This window comes from Maniola jurtina, chromosome 18, assembly GCF_905333055.1.
Source record: "Maniola jurtina chromosome 18, ilManJurt1.1, whole genome shotgun sequence".
Taxonomy (NCBI): domain Eukaryota; kingdom Metazoa; phylum Arthropoda; class Insecta; order Lepidoptera; family Nymphalidae; genus Maniola; species Maniola jurtina.
Window position 1 is genome coordinate 3,914,958 of NC_060046.1, and position 21,111 is coordinate 3,936,068.

General features: G+C 37.4%; 1 protein-coding gene across 4 annotated transcripts in view; it reads left to right on the forward strand.

Annotated features, from left to right (window-relative positions):
• The first annotated feature begins 2,963 nt into the window (after positions 1-2,963).
• LOC123874177 (tyrosine-protein phosphatase non-receptor type 9-like) overlaps positions 2,964-21,111 on the forward strand; it is a 78,745-nt gene continuing 60,597 nt past the window's right edge. Inside the window, exons 1-4 of one of the 4 annotated variants that reach the window (XM_045919414.1) lie at positions 2,964-3,043; positions 16,121-16,342; positions 17,341-17,430; positions 19,074-19,214. In XM_045919414.1, the coding sequence (XP_045775370.1) occupies positions 3,011-3,043; positions 16,121-16,342; positions 17,341-17,430; positions 19,074-19,214 (486 nt within the window). In that variant the 5' untranslated portion in view covers positions 2,964-3,010. Of the gene's footprint in view, positions 3,044-13,926; positions 14,139-16,120; positions 16,343-16,590; positions 16,633-16,714; positions 16,778-17,340; positions 17,431-19,073; positions 19,215-21,111 lie in introns of those variants that run through there. The other 3 variants (XM_045919412.1, XM_045919415.1, XM_045919416.1) reach the window with 3 other exon arrangements.

Sequence of the window (21,111 nt, forward strand, 5' to 3'; positions counted from 1 at the left end):
CTAGTCCTGTGTCAGTCACGACCGATTCGGTCATTTGACTGAGGTCGCGCAAAAGTACTGATGAACGAATCAGTCGTTTTTGACCGATCCGGTTCAACCAGTCGCCACGAACCGAGAACCACCGAGAACGAAGAATGAAACTAAAAAATATTGAAAGAAATGATTGGTCTACAGATCATAGTAAAATAGTAATAGTAAGTAATCTATATTACTAATAAATAATCTATATTACTAATAAATAAAATTGGAGTGTCTGTCTGTAATTTCGAAATAACTACCGTATATTAAGGTCATATGGTTATTTGAACGATACTATAACTGAATCACACGTTTTTAAAATTTTTGTCTGTCTGTCTGTCTTTCTGTCTGTCTGTCTGTCTGTCTGTTTGAAAAGGCTAATCTTGGGAACGGCTGAACCGATTTTGACGGGATTTTCACAGACAAGTAGAGAATTGACCAGGGAGTAACATAGGCTACTTTTTTAACCGACTTTCAAAAAGGGAGTTGTGTTTTTCTACCTATGTACACCGAAATGTCCGAGAGTTCTGAACCGATTTGCGTCATTTCTTTTTTAATCGATAGAGGAACTTTGCGACATTGTTTCATAAAAAATTTGGAGTCCAACTCCTCAATCCTGATGCTGCAGGGGATCTGACCAATCCACGCGGGCGAAGCTGCGGGCATCAGCTAGTAATATATAGATATGGACTAGGTAGGTATATTTTCCCAATATTTACCCTTGTTGTTATGTTCATTGTAAAATCGTAGGTAGTTATCTACCTACTTCATTTAGGCAACACGTGTAGGTATATGAGATGCATAAGGTTTTAGTATCTATAAATCTTAACATAATGATTAAACACGTTTAAAAATAAAAGCTCAATTAAAAAGATAGGTAATTACATCATAACAGTGCATACAATCGGGAAAAATATTACAATAATGCAGCGATTTTGAACCCGCGTCGTCGGACGACCTATAACGAAACGCGAAACTATACGAAACGAGCGTGCGCAATCGAGACGTCTTGGAGTCTCATCGTCCGATTCACGACTGAGACTGACGACTGAGACTGAGTACCGAATACCGATACATTCGTGAGGAACGAAGAGACTGATTGGACCGAAGTACCGAAGTACTGAAAAAATGACTGATGACTGATGAACGACCGAAAAGATCTCAGTCGTTGCTGTAATCAGTACTTGAACGACCGAATCGCAGAAAATGAACGATTGACACAGGACTAAAGTCAACCTAAAACAAACCTAAAAAAATACGACAGCCAGACGAGACGACTGCCTCAGCCTGTCAATGTCAAGCTGTCAATGTCAAACACCAACCAGTGTTTCCACTTAGGATTTTGGTTTTACCCATTTTTCTAGGAATTTACCCTATTTTTTTTTAATATGCTGATTTCAATCGCATAGCATTTATTTCAAATTAACTATAATTCAACAACATTTTTTCATGTTCATTTCAAGATCCTTACTCTGGAATCTTGTGACTAAGTGTATGGTTAAAGTTTTCTTCCATTTTCAAAATACCTACCTCTTAGTCTCATAAGAGTTAAATAAAATTGATATCCAGCTAGTAAATCAGTTACTAGTGGCTAGCCCCGAACATTGTGGGCTATCTTGCGGTATCCCATAGTTCCATAAAAAAGGTTTTTGTATATTTATAATTACTGGCATGAAAAAATACAATGAGCCTCATAGCGTGATATATTTTTTTTTATAAAATTGAATATTTTTTATAAAAATATTCAATTTTATAAAAAAAATATATCCAAAAATCGTCATTTATTTTGTAGGCATTAGTTTTCTATTCTGATTTCAGCGACTTTTAACTTGCTTTACGTATGGTGACATCTGGTGACTTTTCGAAGGCGTCATAGCGATAAACCTTGGACAAACGGTTTTAAATAGTTGTCAACACCGTCTATGATTTACATCGTCAAGTACGGTGTGCAGATGCGCGTTATATTGCTGATATTTGTCGCCCAACGGCATATTTAATTATTTTAATAAGATTTAATAACTAATAAGGTATTAAAACACTCATGTAGTTATGTATTATTAAAACTCGCCTGCGGCTAGTTTTTTGAACTCACACTCATCTCTCCTTTCTCTCCACACTCATGTTTTAATACCACCCATTATACAACTGTTTCATACACTACAGTCATCAAATAGAGTATAGAAATTTTAAAAAATGGATCTAAAGAGATATGGTCAAAATTTTGGTAAGTTAAATACTGATTTTTGCGCTATTTTGTTGTCACTGGAATATTTAATCGCATCGCCATGCCAATCTAATTTTGCATTAATGCTTTAATAGTGCCATCTATTAACGTCACTGTGAAATTATGTTCATATAGTGATACCCATTAATAAAAAAATTCGTTTCTTTTCAATATTTATCTAATTTTAGTGTTTGTTGTTCAAGTTTAACTGAAATTATACACAAGTTTCAGTTTCTAATAGGTAGCCGTTTTTGACATATAGCGTCAAAAAACACTAGTCGTATCTATTATTAGCCATTTCATCCTAAAATAGGGCGAAATACCTAAAAGTAGAAACACTACCATTAGTGAGATTCCAGATATGCTCCAAAAGGCTAGAACCCAGAGCTGTAAAACCAGTTAAGGTGATTTACACTAGCTATGCCACGAAACGAAAGCCGATAGAAAAACCACTAAAACAATGATTACCTACATGTAAGGTACCTACATACTCTTTGTTCTCCACTAAAGAGTGTGTAATTATATTGGTGCTCTCCATTCCCACTCGGGGCATATATATACTCTGTGCTCCGGACTCCGGCAATGCTTCAGAGTATATAGGTACATAGCAAAGACCTTACAATGTAAGGTCTTTGATACATAGTACATTGAATCTGGCTGAGGCATGGCTGAGGGCTGACCGCTGATGGCATGGTATTATTTGTATAGTTGTGCTGGCAACATTACGTGCTGATTTATTTGACAAATCAAAATCAGTCACTCATAAAAATGGCGGTGGCCTTGTCACCCGATCAGGAGTTGGTAAGTGAAATTTATTTGAAGTAATATTATCTTACTAACATTTCTTTAAACAACCACGCATTGCATTTTGTTTAGTATAGTCTTCTACTACTTACTTTTACTTTTGAATACTTTTTAATCAGCAAACTTTGGTTGTTGAACATGTCATCACTGTTTGTTTTGGTTTCATCCAAAGCTTTTTCATTGCCGATTAAAATAACTTTAAATATCTTAATACATATTCTTAAAACACAACTTCAAGATCTTTTAGACTGCTTATTTATCAGGATTTGTTGTTGACTGAAAAATCTGTTTATATTAGAGCACACAAATTAAAAATGAAACAAACAATTTTGTTTGAGGCATTCTTAGCGCTGCCACGGTTCTTGACTGCTTAGTTCGTTTGGTAATAAAGCTACTTTAAAATTCAATTAAACCATTTGAAGTATGTAAATGTAGGGTCCTGTATTAATGTTATTTACAAAAAGATGATCATGTGATGGAAAGTTTCAAACTCGTCTGGAAGTACTTAATACTAACTTAATAAGTTGGAGATTATAATGAAATATATAATTATTATTATATGTTTTACTTTGCTCAAGCCTTTAATCGAGATTTTATTCTTCAGTCACCAAATATGTAATTTATAATTTTAATACAAAAAGCATTTGTATACAAATAGATTAGGCATTCAATGACATCTGCTTCTCATCTATGTTTGCATTAAATATCCTAATTACTGCCATCCTAGAGAATTTATTAAGAAGGGAAAATTGTAATAATTGTGTAAAATTTTATTTTACTATCACAACTTAGTAGGAAGGTATAAAGTCTGTGTATGACATTTGTATGGTCAAAAAATAAGTATCATACTTTATTCAAGTTTTCACCACTAAAGAGTGTCCACTCAGAGAAGATTCCTGTTATAAAAAAAAAATTAAGGCTGACCATTTAAGCCAGGGTGCTTCAGGTGCTTTTTTTTAACCTGAGTCAATCAATTATTGTAATGCTCAAAATGATTCATATTATAATAATTGATACATTTGCCCATTCTTAAGTATGTTTGAGTTATAATAAAACAAATACAGCTAATAAGCTGCCTAACAAAACTGGACTAAACCACAAAATTAAGTTTTACATGCCAGGGAAAAACGAAAACTACCTTTTTGTTTGAATCGGAAGTCAAAAACTTTATAGTCACTCAATTAGAATTTTTCTGGAATTGATAAAAACATTTACAGTCAAAAATAAACATAAGTATTTGAAGGAAGGATTTTTTAGGCTGAATCTTTTGTTTGTACCTACTTTACAAGAAATGTACATAGTTACATGGTTTGTATGTAGGCTAGTATGTGTCTACCTTTGAGGAAACGTTTACAGGTTAACTCAAATCTCAAACATACTTTAAGCTTAAGAAATACTTGATTTTAAGTTTTTAACAGTGCACAATGTACTAATCCAATTTTTTTGACATCACACTTTTTGAGGCTATTTTTTACTTACTTCAATTCCATTTTTAGGGTTCTGTACCCAAAGGATGCCAATGGGAGCATATTACTAAGACTCCACTGTCCCTTCGTCCGTCCGTCCGTCCATCTTGTAAATTTTGACTACAAGCTTGCTTATTTCTTAGAGTAGAGCAGAACTACACCTTCTGGCTAGGCCAAAGACATCAATGTAATTCAGGCAAAGTTCAAACATACACATTTTCGCTAAACCAGCTGGCACTGGCATTAGTTTGGATAGCCACTGGAGTAATGTATATCTAGTCCAGTGCTGGATTGGCTCGCTGGTTTAGTAACTTCAATGCTATCAGAATAATATGAATATGATATAATATGGTTATTTTATGACATAAAATTCCTACCTTTCGATTGGTTACTTGAACATAGATTTAGCGTACACCTTGACGTATTAGCACAGGCACCTCTGTTTCCAAAACTTCCGTTATAGGTACATTATGATTTATCAAGTGCAAGTAGCACTGCAACATTTTCTGTTATTATAAAATGATATTATATGTACACTGTACAGAACATAATATTATTCATGTCAAATATATGTATAGGCCTTCACCCTTTTATCCTATTTCATCTTAAGTCTTGGTTGCTTAGCATTAAGGAGTATAGGCTGCACAGCTCAATCAAAAAGCTAACCTGGTGAGATAGTTATGCTGACTGTCCACATTTTCAGAAAAATATTTTGAACCACCTAGATACTTCCATACTTAGGTTGCTTCACACACAAGTGGAATACACAGAATCTGGATACAAACATACATACATATATACATAGACTGCTAAAATCATAACCCTTCCTTTCGGCTTTGCCGTAGTCCGGTAATAAAGAGCGTCAATACGCAGTAAATTGCAGGTGATGTGAGATGAGATGAAATGGGAATTAGGTATGTGAGAACGGAAATCGTCGCACATAAATCAGTTCGGTTTAAGTGTGAGTGACGCTGAGAGGGCGTCGCGCGTCGCTCAATCGCGTCGGTTTATTGAGTGCACCACTCAGAAATCAGAATCAGAACACCTCGCATTATGCTGCTTAACTACTAATTTGATTTTACGAGCGTTATCCGATTAGATAGCGCTATCGCAGCTCCTACTCTTTAAAATAACTCCAATCGTCTTCGGAATACTGTAGTCAAAGTCAATGGAGACGTTCATGTTATGGCAACATGACGTCTTATAATATAGTAGGTATTTTTTCTTGTTTGGTGGCTTTTTGAAGTGCCAGACCAGCACAATGCACTTTGCCAATATCAAGTTATATAGAGTCTAGTATTTCCAGGCCGCGCTCACTTTGTCATGTGACCCGAGATACTAGAATATACCTACGACTGCGCTTCGACAACTCCCGCGTACATCTTGTTCCATAAAGAGAGAAAGAGAGATAAGAGTTTACGCAAGTTTTTTGCAGTTGTCAAGTTGTGTCACCTGTGTCAGATTGCAAGGTTGACTCAGAATATATTGTGAAAATCATATCACACTATAATATTATAAAGGTGAAAGTTTGTGTGTATGTGTGTGTGTATGTTTGTTACTCATTCACTCAAAAACCACTGGACGGTTTTGGCTGAAATTCGGAATGGAGATAGATAATATCCTGGATTAGCACATAGGCTACTTTTTATCCCGGAAAACAAAAGAGTTCCCACGGGATTTCGAAAAACCTAAATCCTACCCTAACCCTAGTAAACCTAAACCTAGTATTTGCATAATTTTACCTTACAGGCAATAGTTATCACTTATTATAATATAGTCACACTATTGGTAATTAATATTACAGTGTGAAATAGGAGGAAATTAGTTTCCTCTTTGGTATTATGTTCAGTATCCGAGAGCGCTCAAATCTAACACCAACTGCAACTATAATTTCCCTTCTGACTTTTCGCATTGTTCGTCAGAGCGAACGAGTAGGATTACATACGAGTAGGTCTACATTAATTTGGAATTCGATTTTGGCGTTTTGCGTTTTTACCCGAATACGGCAAAGCCAAAAGGAAGGGTTATGATTTTAGCAGTCCTTGTATGTATGTATGCATGAAGGTTTGTATTTATGTGTGTTCCACCGTGGCGCCTAAACTACTGAGCCGATTTTGATGAATGAGGTGTCAATCGATTTTGTTGTTGAACTAGATCATCAGATTCAATTCATCGCCGGCTCACTATTGAAAAGTATGCCCTGAATCCTGATTGTGTAAGAAAAACGTATTCATCGTAATCGGTAGCAAATTCTACCCCTTGATTGGTTGTAAATAAAGTGAACAACGAATTCCACCAATCAAGAGGCGGAATTTGCTGTCGATTACGATTACGACCAAAACGTTTTTTTTTTTTTACACAATCAGTACATATGCTGGTGACTAGAATGATAAGGGTTTTTGGCCATGGTCTACCACGCTGGCTAAACGTCGATTGGCAGAGACAAGACACCTTTGAGAACATTATGGAGAACTCTCAGATTTGCAGGTTTCCTCACTATGTTTTCTTTCACCGTTAAAGCAAGTGCTATTTAATTGCTCGAAAAGTACATAACTCCGAATAGTTAGAAGTTCTTGCCCGGGATCGAACCACGGAGCCCTCGAGGAGGCGGAGTCTCGCTAGGCTATCGCGGGTTCTTATACCTATCCATATAAAATTTTAGAAACAAGTAGGTATGCAAATACCCGTTTTTTGCATTTTACTTTTTAGCAAGGTGTATTATAATGTCTATTGTGATAAAGGTGTTGTTTTCACGGCTGTGGATACTGGATAAAGTGACAATGTGCTCTTGGGAGCGTGTCCCCTGTATGTAATGGACGCGTCTCGGGCTCGCTTCACACCTCCTGCGTACCATATTGTCCCTGAACCCTTGTTTCAATTACCCATTTGAAGCCATACGTCTTTATTATAAAACGTTTATATAGCGTTTATACTTTTTCCCACCGATATTTAGGCTTTCCTTCCAGACGGAAAGAGGAGTTTACTTGTAGTAGGTAGGTACGCTCCGAACATATTTACTTTGGCTATCACTATCAAACTCAATGAAATATTATATATACGTTCTATTAACATAATATATCTGTCTATGGTTTGCCAGATTTTTTGGAAATATTTAGTTTCTATATATACATATATAAAAGGAAAGGTGCTGGGGATAATGCACAGAGAAACTTTCAGCTTTTATAAAATAACGCGGTACGCGCTGGCTCTCACTATAAAGCCTTTCAACTTACAAGTTATTTGGCACTCTTACTGCCACTCCTGTATATTCTGTAGAGCAAGCACAGTTTGACTTTGCTCTGACTTATAGACAGTGTGAAAATAAGATATCTGTCTCCATTTAACTCGGTGAAGTTTGAACACAGTCGAAGTTCACTCTATACTTAATTTCAGCCTTAAATACCTAATAGACTAATACATATTTCCCTGAAGACTAATGGTGATGCAGTTAATCAGCGTAGGAGTTATTTAAACCCACGCCTCTCATTGGGTTGCATTATTTTCCAACTTTCGTGATAAAATGTTGTCATATCAATGAACGTATCTCTTACCTACGAACGTTAGCTTCTAGTGAAATTGTTATTGTTTTCAAATCGCCTCCCATTGTTGGAATGGTTGCGTCATACGAGTGCCTACTTCTACATATTTTTGCGTAGGTATCATAGGATTTTCTCGGAAACTTCTCAAGTGTTTATTTTTAATAGTTCTTGTTATTCGTATCGTAATTTTAATTATTACTATTTATATGTCGTATAAACATTGATGTGCTGTGTAAATTGTAAAGCCTAAACGAGTATGAATTGTGTCTAGAAAAGTTCGTCTATGAGATCGCGATTCAACATCTCGTACGCTATAAGCTTGAATGTTACTAGTTTCTTGGTACGTAACTCTGGAGTCTGTGCTGCAGGATACCTAACTATCACTGGAATTCATAGTCAAAATAGGAGCTTCTTTAGAGGACGATTCGAACGAAATGTGTCATAATTAACTTTTATGCAATGCATTAAGCCCCTATCTTGACTATGAATTCTGGTGTTAATGGTTACAAAGAATAGTTAATTAAATAAGTACCTAATCCTTTATAGAAATCTGAATATATCCGAACTTGTTTAAAAATTTGGAACTTTATTGTACTTAAGCGAGATGCGGAAACTTTTATTATTGTGCATCGCCGTAAGAAAAAAATAACAGACATGAATTATAGAGCAATCTAAATCTATACTAATATTATAAAGAGGAAACCTTTGTATTTTTGTATGTTTGTATTGAATAGGCTCAAAAACTACTGGACCGATTTAAAAATTTCTTTTACCATTACTTAGAGGGATTCTTCCGAATCCGTATAGGCTATATTTTATCCCGGAAAATAGATAGGATTTTTCGTGGTAGTCCACCCGTGCGAAGCCGGGGCGGGTCGCTAGTAGGTATATAAAATGAAAACCTGACTGACTGATCTATCAATGCACAGCTCAAAGTACTGGACGGATCGGGCTGTTTGGCATGCAGATAGCTATTGTGTCGTAGATATCCGCTAAGAAAGGATTTTTGAAAATTCAACCCCTAAGAGGGTAAAATAGGGGTTTGAGATCTTTGCAATCCACGCGGACATAGACACGGGAATAAGCTAGTTTTCATGTATACAAAGTACAATTTGGCGGCCTAAAAATCTCTTCCCAGCAACTAAACGGAATATGCGACGCAAAATTTTCACATTATAATAGGTAATTGCCTACTACGTAGATGTCGAACTTGCTAACTTCGATTTGCGTCATAAGCGGTAAAAGTTTTACGTTCGAATTAACAATTCAGTTTGATCCAACGAGAGCACCTACGCGTCGCCCGATATGGACGTCCTCCTACGCAGCCTCGGGTGTACCCAGCGAGGGCGTGACTACTGACTCATGTAAATATGCCTTCTAGGATATTAATTCACTTGAGCAAGTTCATAACATGTTGATAACACAACTAAGTTTAGTAATTAACCACTGCTCTTTTGGATACTAGAGCTCATTCCGAACGATCTTCTGTACATGCTGTTCTCCAGAGTCCAGACCAAACTGATGGGCTGGACAAGTTAAATGTAAAACTAGCCAAATGGGAGTCAGACTCGCGCACCCAGGGTACCAGGTATTTCTTTCAACATTTTCCACGATAAATCAAAAACTATTATGCATAAAAAATAAATAAAAATCTGTTTTAGAATATACAGATAAAGCCCTTTCATATGATAATCCCGTTGGAACTCTTTGATTTTCTGGGATAAAAAGTATAGCCTATGTACTTCCCCGGGATGAAAGCTAACGTATCAAACTTCATAAAAATTGGTTTAACTGTTGGGTCGTGAAAAGCTAGCAGACAGACACACTTTCGCATTTATAATATTAAAGTATGGATATCAGTCTTAGGCCTAAGCCATAGCGAAGTGTCTAGTATTACCTAGGTAAGGATATGTAAAAATTGTTATATTTTTCATTTTATCGGATCGCATATAAATGTACACGTCGAAGGAGTGTTTACGTAACAGTTTGCTGTTTTCGATATTGGTTGCGGTCGGTCGTTGTACCTCACTTGTTGATACTTTTCGCCGATGACAGTTGCTACCAGTGGTCGCGTTCATTCGATCGTGCGTCCCGTACTTTGTATAAACTGAGGACTATTGTAACCCGTTGACAATTGACATGCACGAGTGATCTGTTTTGATTTGTGCTCTGGTTTTGCTCGCGTTTTGCTTTCGATATCGTGCTCGTAGGTTGTGAAAAAGGACGTGTTATCAGAACGCAGGTCAAGGATCTCGCGTTGTGTGAAATTGATATAATATTTCGATGGTTTTAAGCTTTTTTACTCTTCGTTCTTCCTGATTTTGTATAGAATGATACTATTTTACGTTGTACTAGATGATGTCTCTGACTTCGTCCGCGTAAGTTTCAGGGTTTTAAAAATCCCCGGATGCCCCCCCGGGATCTAAGAACTCTGAACTCGTCAAAATCGGTTACACTAGTAGACAGACAGACAGGCACATGTTTATAATATTAGCATGGACTATTTACAATATTTTGTATTTGTGTGTAATGGGCCATAATATGATCACATCTTTAAGGCTTTTTGTCTAAGTATATTTACTTAAAAGCTGATGACTACATAAGTAATCGAAATCATTAGATTTAAAATATCTAAAGAACTGGAATTCGGTACATAAATGTGGGCCCAAGAACAACTAAATTAGTTTCGTAGCGGGGCACATTATATTCGGTTTAAAAATAATCCAACTAATTCCGTTTTTTAAGCTTCATATTATCAACTCTAACCTCGATATTTTTTTTTATTTTGTAGGACTCAATAGCAGCTGTGTTATTGTCAAGTTACATACCTAAGCATAAATTTTCCTTGAATGATTTTTCATGTGGTATTCAGGACAAACATGATATTATGATGCCGATAGCCTGTATACCCATAAAAGGCAATAATTTATTGAAAATTGCCAACGCATTACCTAGTCTGGTCATTGGTTAATAAAAGGAAAACCACTTTAAAGCTTTTGATGATTCGAATTCATAAAGTCCGCACTGCATTGCATTGCATTATAAAATATAATGCGTGCGTGCGACCACTTTATAAACGGTAATGGACTCTTTACCATACCTAGTCATCCATATAATCGTTAATTTTGTATATAACGTTATAATTTTTCTTTTATAATCTACGACTATAATATCGATGGGTTGGACGAAAACCTAGAATCTTTTTTTTTAAATATTACAATTAAACTTAAAGCTAGCCTAATCTAAATCATGCTCGCGTAGAATGGTGCCAAGAATACTGGCTGCATTTCCGCGCTGGACAGCCAGGCTGATCCGTTGAGCTAAAATGAGCTAGCCCTTCTGTCAACCGATGAGGCTATTAACCGCGAAGAAATGTCTCGTAAAATTTAAAAAAAAAGCCTAGAATCTATAACGAAAACGTAGAAACTAGAAATACACGCGAACATGTGCATATTAAACTTTATCCGCTAGCGTGGTCGCCGGCACTAATACGGTCACCGCACAGGATACACATCCCGGAAGAATTAGCCCCTCCCTTCTAATGTATTTGCGTCCATACACGGCACACGTGACTTAGGTCGCCTTTACAGTCTACGGTAATTGCAAGGGCTTCCAATAAAAATTCAATTATGTACCTACAATAGATCCTTGACCTCGATCTCACTTGATGATGCAGTTTGAGATGGAACACTGTACTCTGGATGGCGGAAGCAGTGGCGTATACAAGCATAAGGCCCTTTGTGAATATAAGGACGAAAAATATCACCAAAAGCTATAGACTTATTATATTACTTTGTAAAAAAATAATGTAATAAACACTTTTTAAAAGACAAACCATTTTAGATCATGCTGCCATTCGAATGCCACTGTGGCTAGTATTTCTAATAGGATATACTCCTATTCGAAATTCCCTCGCACTGCCCTTCATCAATGGTAGGTTGGGGAGGACTCTGCGAGATTTTAAGAAACATCAGAATTCTTAGGAAGAAACGTTTTTGAAATAAGAAAGCTCCAGATACAAGTGTAAATTAAAAATTTATAACACCCCCGACAAGTGAAGGTTACAGTAATAACTAGAAAAGAGCTGATAACTTTCAAACGGCTGAACGGCTGAACCGATTTTCTTGGATTATAGCTAAGAACACTCTCGATCAAGCCACCTTTCAAACAAAAAAAAACTAAATTAAAATCGGTTCATTAGTTTAGGAGCTACGATGCCACAGACAGATACACAGATACACAGATACACAGATACACGGATACACAGATACACACGTCAAACTTATAACACCCCTCTTTTTTGGTCGGGGGTTAAAAATCAGTTTGATTCGCTCAAAGATTCTTTGAATAAATTAATTGTTACAACTCTCAATAGCAAAAGGGTTTGCAAACGCCATAAAACTCGTACCAAGAAGTTGTCCGATCGGGTCAAATAACGAACTTCTGCGAATTTCAATGTAATTTTTATCTCGTACCCCGCGCTAGAGGAAAACATTACAACATTTCTCAGAAGAATTTCTAAATCATGATTCATCTGAAATTAAGTTGTGCTATTTACACCACCACAATTTTTTTGTATCGAAAGGTATTAGCTACTCGTAGTAAATAGGTCTGTACTACTGTTAAAAAGGAAATGAGGAAATCTGAATATGATAACGTAAAAAACAAACTTACTATTAAACATTGGCTATATTATATTTTGTGCACATATAGATACTAGGTGAGCCTTCAACTATGCGCTGAATATATCTAATAAATAATAATTGACTATTAGGTAGGTATATTATTATCTCATATTATTATCATTAAAACGGAAGTATCTTTATGAGGTGTTTGTCCTACGTTTTGAATCTTATCTAATCGAATGTTGCATTTTTTATTGTAGAAATTATATTGCTGGCTCTTTGAAACTATTATTATGTTTACTACTGATGTTTGCTGAACTTAGTTTAGGTACTAGTTTCGTCATTTTAGTTTGAATTTATGTGCATAGTTGTTTGAACTGGGATCTGGATCGAACTTATACTCGTACTGCATTCTAATTTATTTGATCGCCACTGTTGTTGTTGACTAAAAGGGGGATTAAATTAACCGTGCTCCCTGACTGACTGATATAAGCAAAGGTCATATTATTGTTAATATGTCATTAATAATAATAATATCTTTATTTATAACTAGCTGATGCCCGCAGCTTCGCCCGCGTGGATTGGTCAGATCCCCTGCAGCATCAGGATTGAGGAGTTGGACTCCAAATTTTTTATGAAACAATGTCGCAAAGTTCCTCTATCGATTAAAAAAGAAATGACGCAAATCGGTTCAGAAATCTCGGAGATTTCGGTGTACATAGGTAGAAAAACACAACTCCCTTTTTAAAAGTCGGTTAAAAAAGTAGCCTATTTTACGCCCTGGTCAATCCTCTACTTGCCTGTGAAAGTCCCGTCAAAATCGGTTCAGCCGTTCCAAAGATTAGCCTTTTCAAACAGACAGACAGACAGACAGACAGACAGACAGACAAAAATTTTAAAAACGTGTGATTCAGTTATGGTATCGTTCAAATAACCCTATGAGCTTAATATGAGGTAGTTATTTCGAAATTACAGACAGACACTCCAATTTTATTTATTAGTATAGATTATAATTTAATTATTTAATATAATTATTTAATTAAATGAATTCCATTTTCAAAACTTTTCAGTTTCTTGTTTTCTTGCGATATGTCGATCGGATCGATCAGTTTTGTCTAAAAAATCATAGTTTTTCATAATCTTACCGTGTCTGATAAAAGGCATTTGAATTTTTAAAATGGTCAAAAATAAGCTGTATTTGAAATAAATAAAAGTAGGTACATATTTAATTTTCTATGCATACTACACAGAGTCGCCTACGCCCTAGCCGATGTTCTGATAATACGAAAGTGTGACGAATGGTGAAATCTATGCCTGCTGCTTAGCAATAAAACAACCAGTGTGTGTGTATTAACAAATGGCTGCTTAGAAATCCATCGACATGACATCGACGCCGATGGATAGAAAATTAGCTTCTGAAATAGAGTTACAGTTTATGCGGAGTTTGTTCATCTTTTTACAGGTGGGTATATTGGTACTGGGTGATTCTGAACACACCTATGCGCATCCTCTTCTTACTAATGTAATATTGTGTAATATGAAAAGGACAGACATAGTTTGACAGTTTTAAATTTAATTTAGAGCTAACAAATCTTGTGACTAACTGCCAGTCGCCAACCTATTGTTTTTTGTAGCGTGCACTAAAATTTTGTCTCTAAATGTAAGAGGGTAGGACAGGGGCTCCAAACTTTTTAGCCTAAGGCTAAAGCTACACTGATTCCTCCATTAGTCCAAAGGGCCAAGATCTATTTAGAAACATTTGATAGCTTATTGTTTGGTATGACTTCCCTACAATAAAAATACAAAGTAGTGAAAAATGTAAACTATACCGGGCCAAATATCAGGCATAGATAATTGTAAGCTTGTATTCGCAGGCCAGTATGACCCGCAGGCCGTAGTTTTGAGACCGCTCGCTGCTCTGTGATACAGAAATCGTATTTGTATCGACAATGATAGTGGGTGTTGCTATTAAAGTTGCTATTATGTTACCAGACTTGCATGCCCGTGAATTAGGGCCCAGATCAAGTAATTTTTTTTTTTAAATTCTAGTAGACCTAGGGAAACTCAGCTTAAATTTCATATAGATAATTGGAAGAAGCCGTGGGATTTCCTAGCAATAGACTATAGACATGTGATTTGATGTCGATAGAGCCATAAAACTTAATAAGTTATTAGCTAATGTCTAATAATAAGTGTTCTACACGATATGTCGGAACCGGTATTGGCTAACTTCGTATTTATAGAGGAAATTATAACGGCATTTTCTTATTGGAGGATGTAAAGCAATGCGGCCATCATGTGAATTCTATTCCTTTTATGAAAGACAACAGTTTTTCTAGTACAAGTTTGCACATCTCGAAAAGTTTATTAGTTTTGAAAAGTTTAAAGCTATCTAGAAGCACGTAACTTGGTAATAAATGGACATAAATTTCCTGGTCCTAGTCATATTACATTCGTAACTGGTTGATGCTCGTGACTTCGTCCACTTGGATTTAGGTTCTTTAAAAATCCAGGAGGAACTCCTTTTTTCTGAGAGAAAAAGTATTCTCCCAGAAAAAGTATCTCGAGTATGTCCGTCTCCAGGATGCAAGCCATCTCTTTACTTTGATTTGACACACTTTCGCATTTGTAATAAGTATTAATTTACTATTGATACCATTTTATTGCATATTTCTCAAAATTATTGTTACAAACGCTACATTTGTAGGGATAAAATCTATATCCAGTTTCGTTTTCGAAAACCATAAAATCTTGTTCTAAGGGAATTGAAATTGGAGATGCCTAATCGATCTCTTTGAATGTGCCTACCGATATCAGGAGTATTGAAAGATTTAGATGGATGAAGATGTATTGTTATCGACGTGAATTGAAATCTTGTCAAATCACTTGAAAAACCGCTGGATCTTAATCTTGACTTTAGAAGTAATTTGAGTTGGCTGCCAGATAAATCTTTTTAGCTTGAATTAACCTTTTAATTTGGAGGAATAAAATACCTTTTAATGTCTTTTATTATGTAAGTGTACTTTGAAGAACGTTTCGATATTCTGTGAAGTTGTGATGGCTTATTGGTAGGCACCTCTAAGTTTTTATAAAAAGTTGTAAGCAAAACAATTTTTTCCCAATAATTGTGTTTTTTTTTTTTTTTCGGGTTGGAAACCTGATTGTTTCAGGTACAGCGATCAATCTTCCACTCAGCCAATAATATAATTGATGTCGTAATTATTTTGATAAATAAACTATTTTTGATTTTTGCGGAGTAGGAAACAGGAGAACACTGGGAGAACCTGGCATCTTACGCAAAAATTCTGAAATATATTTAGTCCTCCACAGCCTCTGGAATACAGTAGTCTAATTTATGCTCTCTTAGAAGATAGGGATCCCCAATCCAGCACAGCCTAATATTTTTGTATCTGAGCTAAAATTTTCTTTTTTTGTTAATTCTAGGCGACGAAGGAGTTTCTAGACGCGTTAAGTGAAACGGGCGCCGCGTGCGTGTCGCGGGCCATCGCGATCAAGTTTCTGTTGGCGCGCAAATTCGATGTCGCGCGCGCGCACACGCTATGGCGACAGCACGAGGCCACCAGACGCAGGGAGGGCCTCATCAAGTTCGAGCCGTTTGAAGATCCCTTGAAAAGCGAGCTTGAAACTGGGAAGTTTACGATATTGGTAAGCATACTATCAAGTAGCTTCTGTTTGCGCACACGCTGTGGCGACAGCACGAGGCCAATAGACGCAGGGAGGGCCTCGACAAGTTCTAGCCGTTTGAAGATCCCTGAAAAGCGAACTTGAAACTGGGAAGTTTACGATATTGGTAAGCATACTATCAAGTAGCTTCTGTTTGCGCACACGCTGTGGCGACAGCACGAGGCCAATAGACGCAGGGAGGGCCTCGACAAGTTCTAGCCGTTTGAAGATCCCTGAAAAGCGAACTTGAAACTGGGAAGTTTACGATATTGGTAAGCATACTATCAAGTAGCTTCTGTTTGCGCACACGCTGTGGCGACAGCACGAGGCCAATAGACGCAGGGAGGGCCTCGACAAGTTCTAGCCGTTTGAAGATCCCTGAAAAGCGAGCTTGAAACCGGGAAGTTTACCATATTGGTAAGCAATTATCAAGTATCTCCTGTTTGCACACACGCTGTGGTGATAACACAAGGCCACCAGATGCAGGGAGGGCCTCATCAAGTTCGAGCCGTTTGAAGATTGTCGGAAAAGCGAGTTTCGCTTAAAGCAGCCTTGAATCCGGAAAGTATACGATATTGGTAAGTAACCCTTATAATTTCGTCCAGTCAGTTTGCCCGTGTGTGTGTGCACAGCCTTTCTAAGAGTTTTAAGGTCGTAAGGTGGTAATTAGTTATAATTAATAAGGCACAGTTATAAACTATAATTATTTAAAGTATTATTTTCAGGCTACCTCCTAAACTGAACATAAAAAGTGTGAGTCGAAAAAAAATCCCCTTGTATAGGTACATATTTTAAAATCATGATGAAGTTTCTTAGACAGTTTTTGGAAAATGTGAAGTTTAAGAAATAATGATCGCCGAAGTTTCTAGCAACTAACATGGCTACAGAACCCTAACTTATGCGTGTACTGATGCGCTCTTGACTAGTTTTTTAATTTGCTATGACGTCATTGTAATATAGCTGCCTTGTCTTTGTTACAGCCTACCCGAGACGCGACGGGCGCGGCGATAGCAGTCTTCACTGCGAACAAACACTTTCCCACGCAAACGTCACACCAGACAACTTTACAGGTATATAACTTTACCTATACCTCGCGACACGTTGAGATGGCAATCGGTGTATGAGGGGGAGGGGACGTCCCGAACACCCGCACTTCACTCGCGCTTATCCGCAGTGGGGTCTGTGTGGGTGTGCGGGGCGTCTAAAATCTAATGCTATCCTTTTCCGTGAGAAGTATTATGAAAGGGATAGCTATATACGTAGACCTGTCATTTTAGTTCAGAGATTGTGTACAAACAGCTAAACGATCCAACGGATACGCGGATGAAGTCGCAGGCAAGAGCTACTTAAGTAAAATATTTCTGGTTCTGGGAATAAAATACCATTCATGCAAAAAATGTTGTTACATAATCAATAATAACACTTAGGCTTATATAAATAATAATGTAATTTAAAACCTTATGCTATAACGAAATATGAGACAACGTCCTGTTTTCAATAAAACTGTTACGTTCTGTAAACGTATAAAAGAAATCTTTGTCATTTTATGATTTATATTTATAAATTTTTAGGCCATACAGCAATTTTCTTTATATCGCGTGTTGTATTGTGCCAAGTTACGCCCACGTATATTACCCGAAGGCTGGATTATGAAAACTGTTATATAAAAGTAAGGTTATTCTGGGAAACGTGTTATTCGGAGTTGTATCAGGTCAATACGTAGGTGTATTGGGTAAAATTATCCAGAATTAAGGTCATAGCTCATTAGACCCACCGGTACCCGACCAGCACCGCCTCGCCTCGTATACACTGCTCTCACTACATGCACTCCGGAGCGCTTCGCCCGCGGGCTGACCAGGCGCGGACGGCGACTGGACCATACGGTGACCACCCTTTGCTCGCATGCTTGCCTGGCGTTCTCCACGCGTGGGTTCTTAATGGATCGCGCACTGTCTGCGAGTTCTTCACGCCCAATGACGATGTATCGGCAACGGACCGCTCCCCCTCCCTTCATTCCTAGCCTTTCTTTTGAACTTTAACTTATAGAATAATCTAAAATCGAAAATTTGTGGACCACGCGACGTTGACACGTTGACCACGCGACGTTCACTCGCTGACCACGCAAGGTTCACTAGTGACAACGCGGCGACGACGAGGTGATGCTGGTCGGGTACCGGGTGGCTTTAATGAGCTATGACCTTTATTATACAATTTTCGTTGTAGCATGATAGTGTGGGTGAAATGTCAATAGAACGTAACTTAGGTTAATTAAATTCTAAAAAAGAAACGATTGTGAGAAATTCATACTGTTTCTTTTTTTATGACTGAATGATTAACTCTCCAGAAATCATTCTTGATATAGTTATTTTACAGTGAAAAACACAAAAGTTTAATTTATTTCACTTCAATGACCAGTTACGTACTTACTATTGTTAGACAATCATACACACTTTCATCTCCTATTTGATCCCCTAGAGTTCAGAATCCTTTCTAAGTCATAAATAGGTTACGTCATAAAAAAATCTACTGTCTGCCCCTCTTCCAACTTAACCTGCTTCCATCTTTGACCGCATCGTTACTTACCTACCATTAGGTGAAATTGCAGTCAAGGGTGAATTCACTATCACTAAAAGTTTACGCTAAGTTTTTGCTAGCGTTCTGGTTACACCCTGAATCTACAGATCTTTGTCGTAACTAAAAATGTCTTGTCCAGGGTCTTGTGTACCAGCTGGACGTGGCGCTGCAGTCGATCGAGACGCAGCGCGCGGGGCTGGTGTTCATCTACGACATGACGGACTCCAAGTACACCAACTTCGACTACGAGCTGTCGCAGAAGATCCTCACCATGCTCAAGGTCAGTCCATGCTGACTTTTTTACCCTACACTGAACGAAGATGGTTATCGTTAGAGGTTATGTTCGTGTTTGGGGTTTTTAGAGTTCCGTACCTCAAAAGGAAAAATGGAACCCTTATATTATTGAAGTGATCAATGCCTGTCTGTCTGTGTTCTTTGTTATCATTTTCCGGAAAAACTACTGGGCTAACTAATCGATTTTAATGCGGGCTTTTCCTTCCACATCCGAAAATCAAAAGTACCTTAATTATTTCGTGGTTAATGTCTACTATTCCCGTTCTATAAGGCTGAAATCTATTGAGCGCACTTTAACTTTACTCAGACTTAAGACGCTGTTAAAACGAGACAGCGATATATAGCTGGCATAAATCTGTCTCGTTATAACTTAAGTTTGAGCAAAGTCAAAGTTCGGCGACTCAGTCGAACGGTCTGAAGTTTACCCATCGAAAAATCTGAAATAATTATGGTCAATAGAGGTTTATGTATATTTTGAAGGAAAAATAAAACCAACGCTCTAGCTAGTATAGCTTTTTTGATATTAATAATAAACCTCTTCAAACAAAGTTAGTTTTGCGGTTCCTTAACAAAAGTGGTCCTTACAACTTTACATCTTCTGTAGTCCGGATTACGGAACTCTCGGTGTACGAGTCAGACTCGCACTTGCCTATTTTTTATTATTATTTATTCTCACAAATTGTCTGTCGAAATTTCATCTGTTGCGGTTCATGAGATACAGCTCTCTGACAGACAGACGAATGCGAGGCTTAGTAATAGGGTCCAGTTGGTGGGTTAGTACGGAACCCTAAAAAGATAGTGAGTTTTTGCATGACCTGATTTATAATGAGTAGGTATCAATTTATTTTGAAACATCATAGCGGCAAAGTCGTAATGGTGAGGTTTCGTGTTTGACCTGTGGTCTGCGAGTTAGATATCAAATATTAGAATTGATTGCGTTTGCAGTTATTGCATGCCATGTTAAACTGAGTTATGGGCCCGCCAATCAGTTTGCGCGTAGCTAACTCCATTAAAATGTCACACACTACTGAATCACAGTGCGTTTCCACTTTGTCACAGTTTCATATAATTTGCACCTGCTAATTGCTGGTTAGTCAGTACATGATTGCAATTGGAACAAAAAATAATAAGAGCCAAGAGACTAAGAGCCAGCAAAAAAGCTGTGATAGCCTAGTGGTCAGAACGTCGAACGAACGGCTCTTAATCGGAGTTCGATCCCGGGCACGCACCTCTAACTTTTCAGTTATGTGCGTTTTAAGCAATTAAATATCACTTGCTTTAACGGTGAAGGAAAACCTGCATGCCTGAGAGTTCTCCATGTTCTCAAAGGTGTATGAAGTCTGCCAATCCACAGAGCCTAAAGCCTTCTCACTCTATCCCCACTACAGAGGACGGGTCTCTTCTCAGGAAGGGACCCGTACTCAGTAGTGGGCCGGCAATGGGTCAATCGTGATGAAGAGCCAGCGCATGCCAGACTCGTTATTGTATAAAAGCTGAAAGTTTATCTGCGTATTGCCCCCAGCACAGGGACGAACGATCAGCGACTATGAAGTTTAGATCATGGTGGCTTTGGGAGATAACAGGTCATAAAGGTGTAAAATATAGTCTTACGTCAAAGTATAATGTCAATTTTTTTTTCTTCGGAATAGTATTAGAAATCACGTCTTGCATTGCCAGACACTTAGTGTCGTGGTAATCCCCTTCCAGACGCCCTTCAAGTTTAGCACAAGCTTTATGTTTAGTTGGAGGGGAGAGGGAAATATTAGTCACGATTTAACATGGCTAATATTCTTTAAAAATATATGTATATTGCAGTTACGTCTAGAGCGATTATATTGATTCCTACGAAATCCATACCACTAAGTACGTAACCCAAATCATCG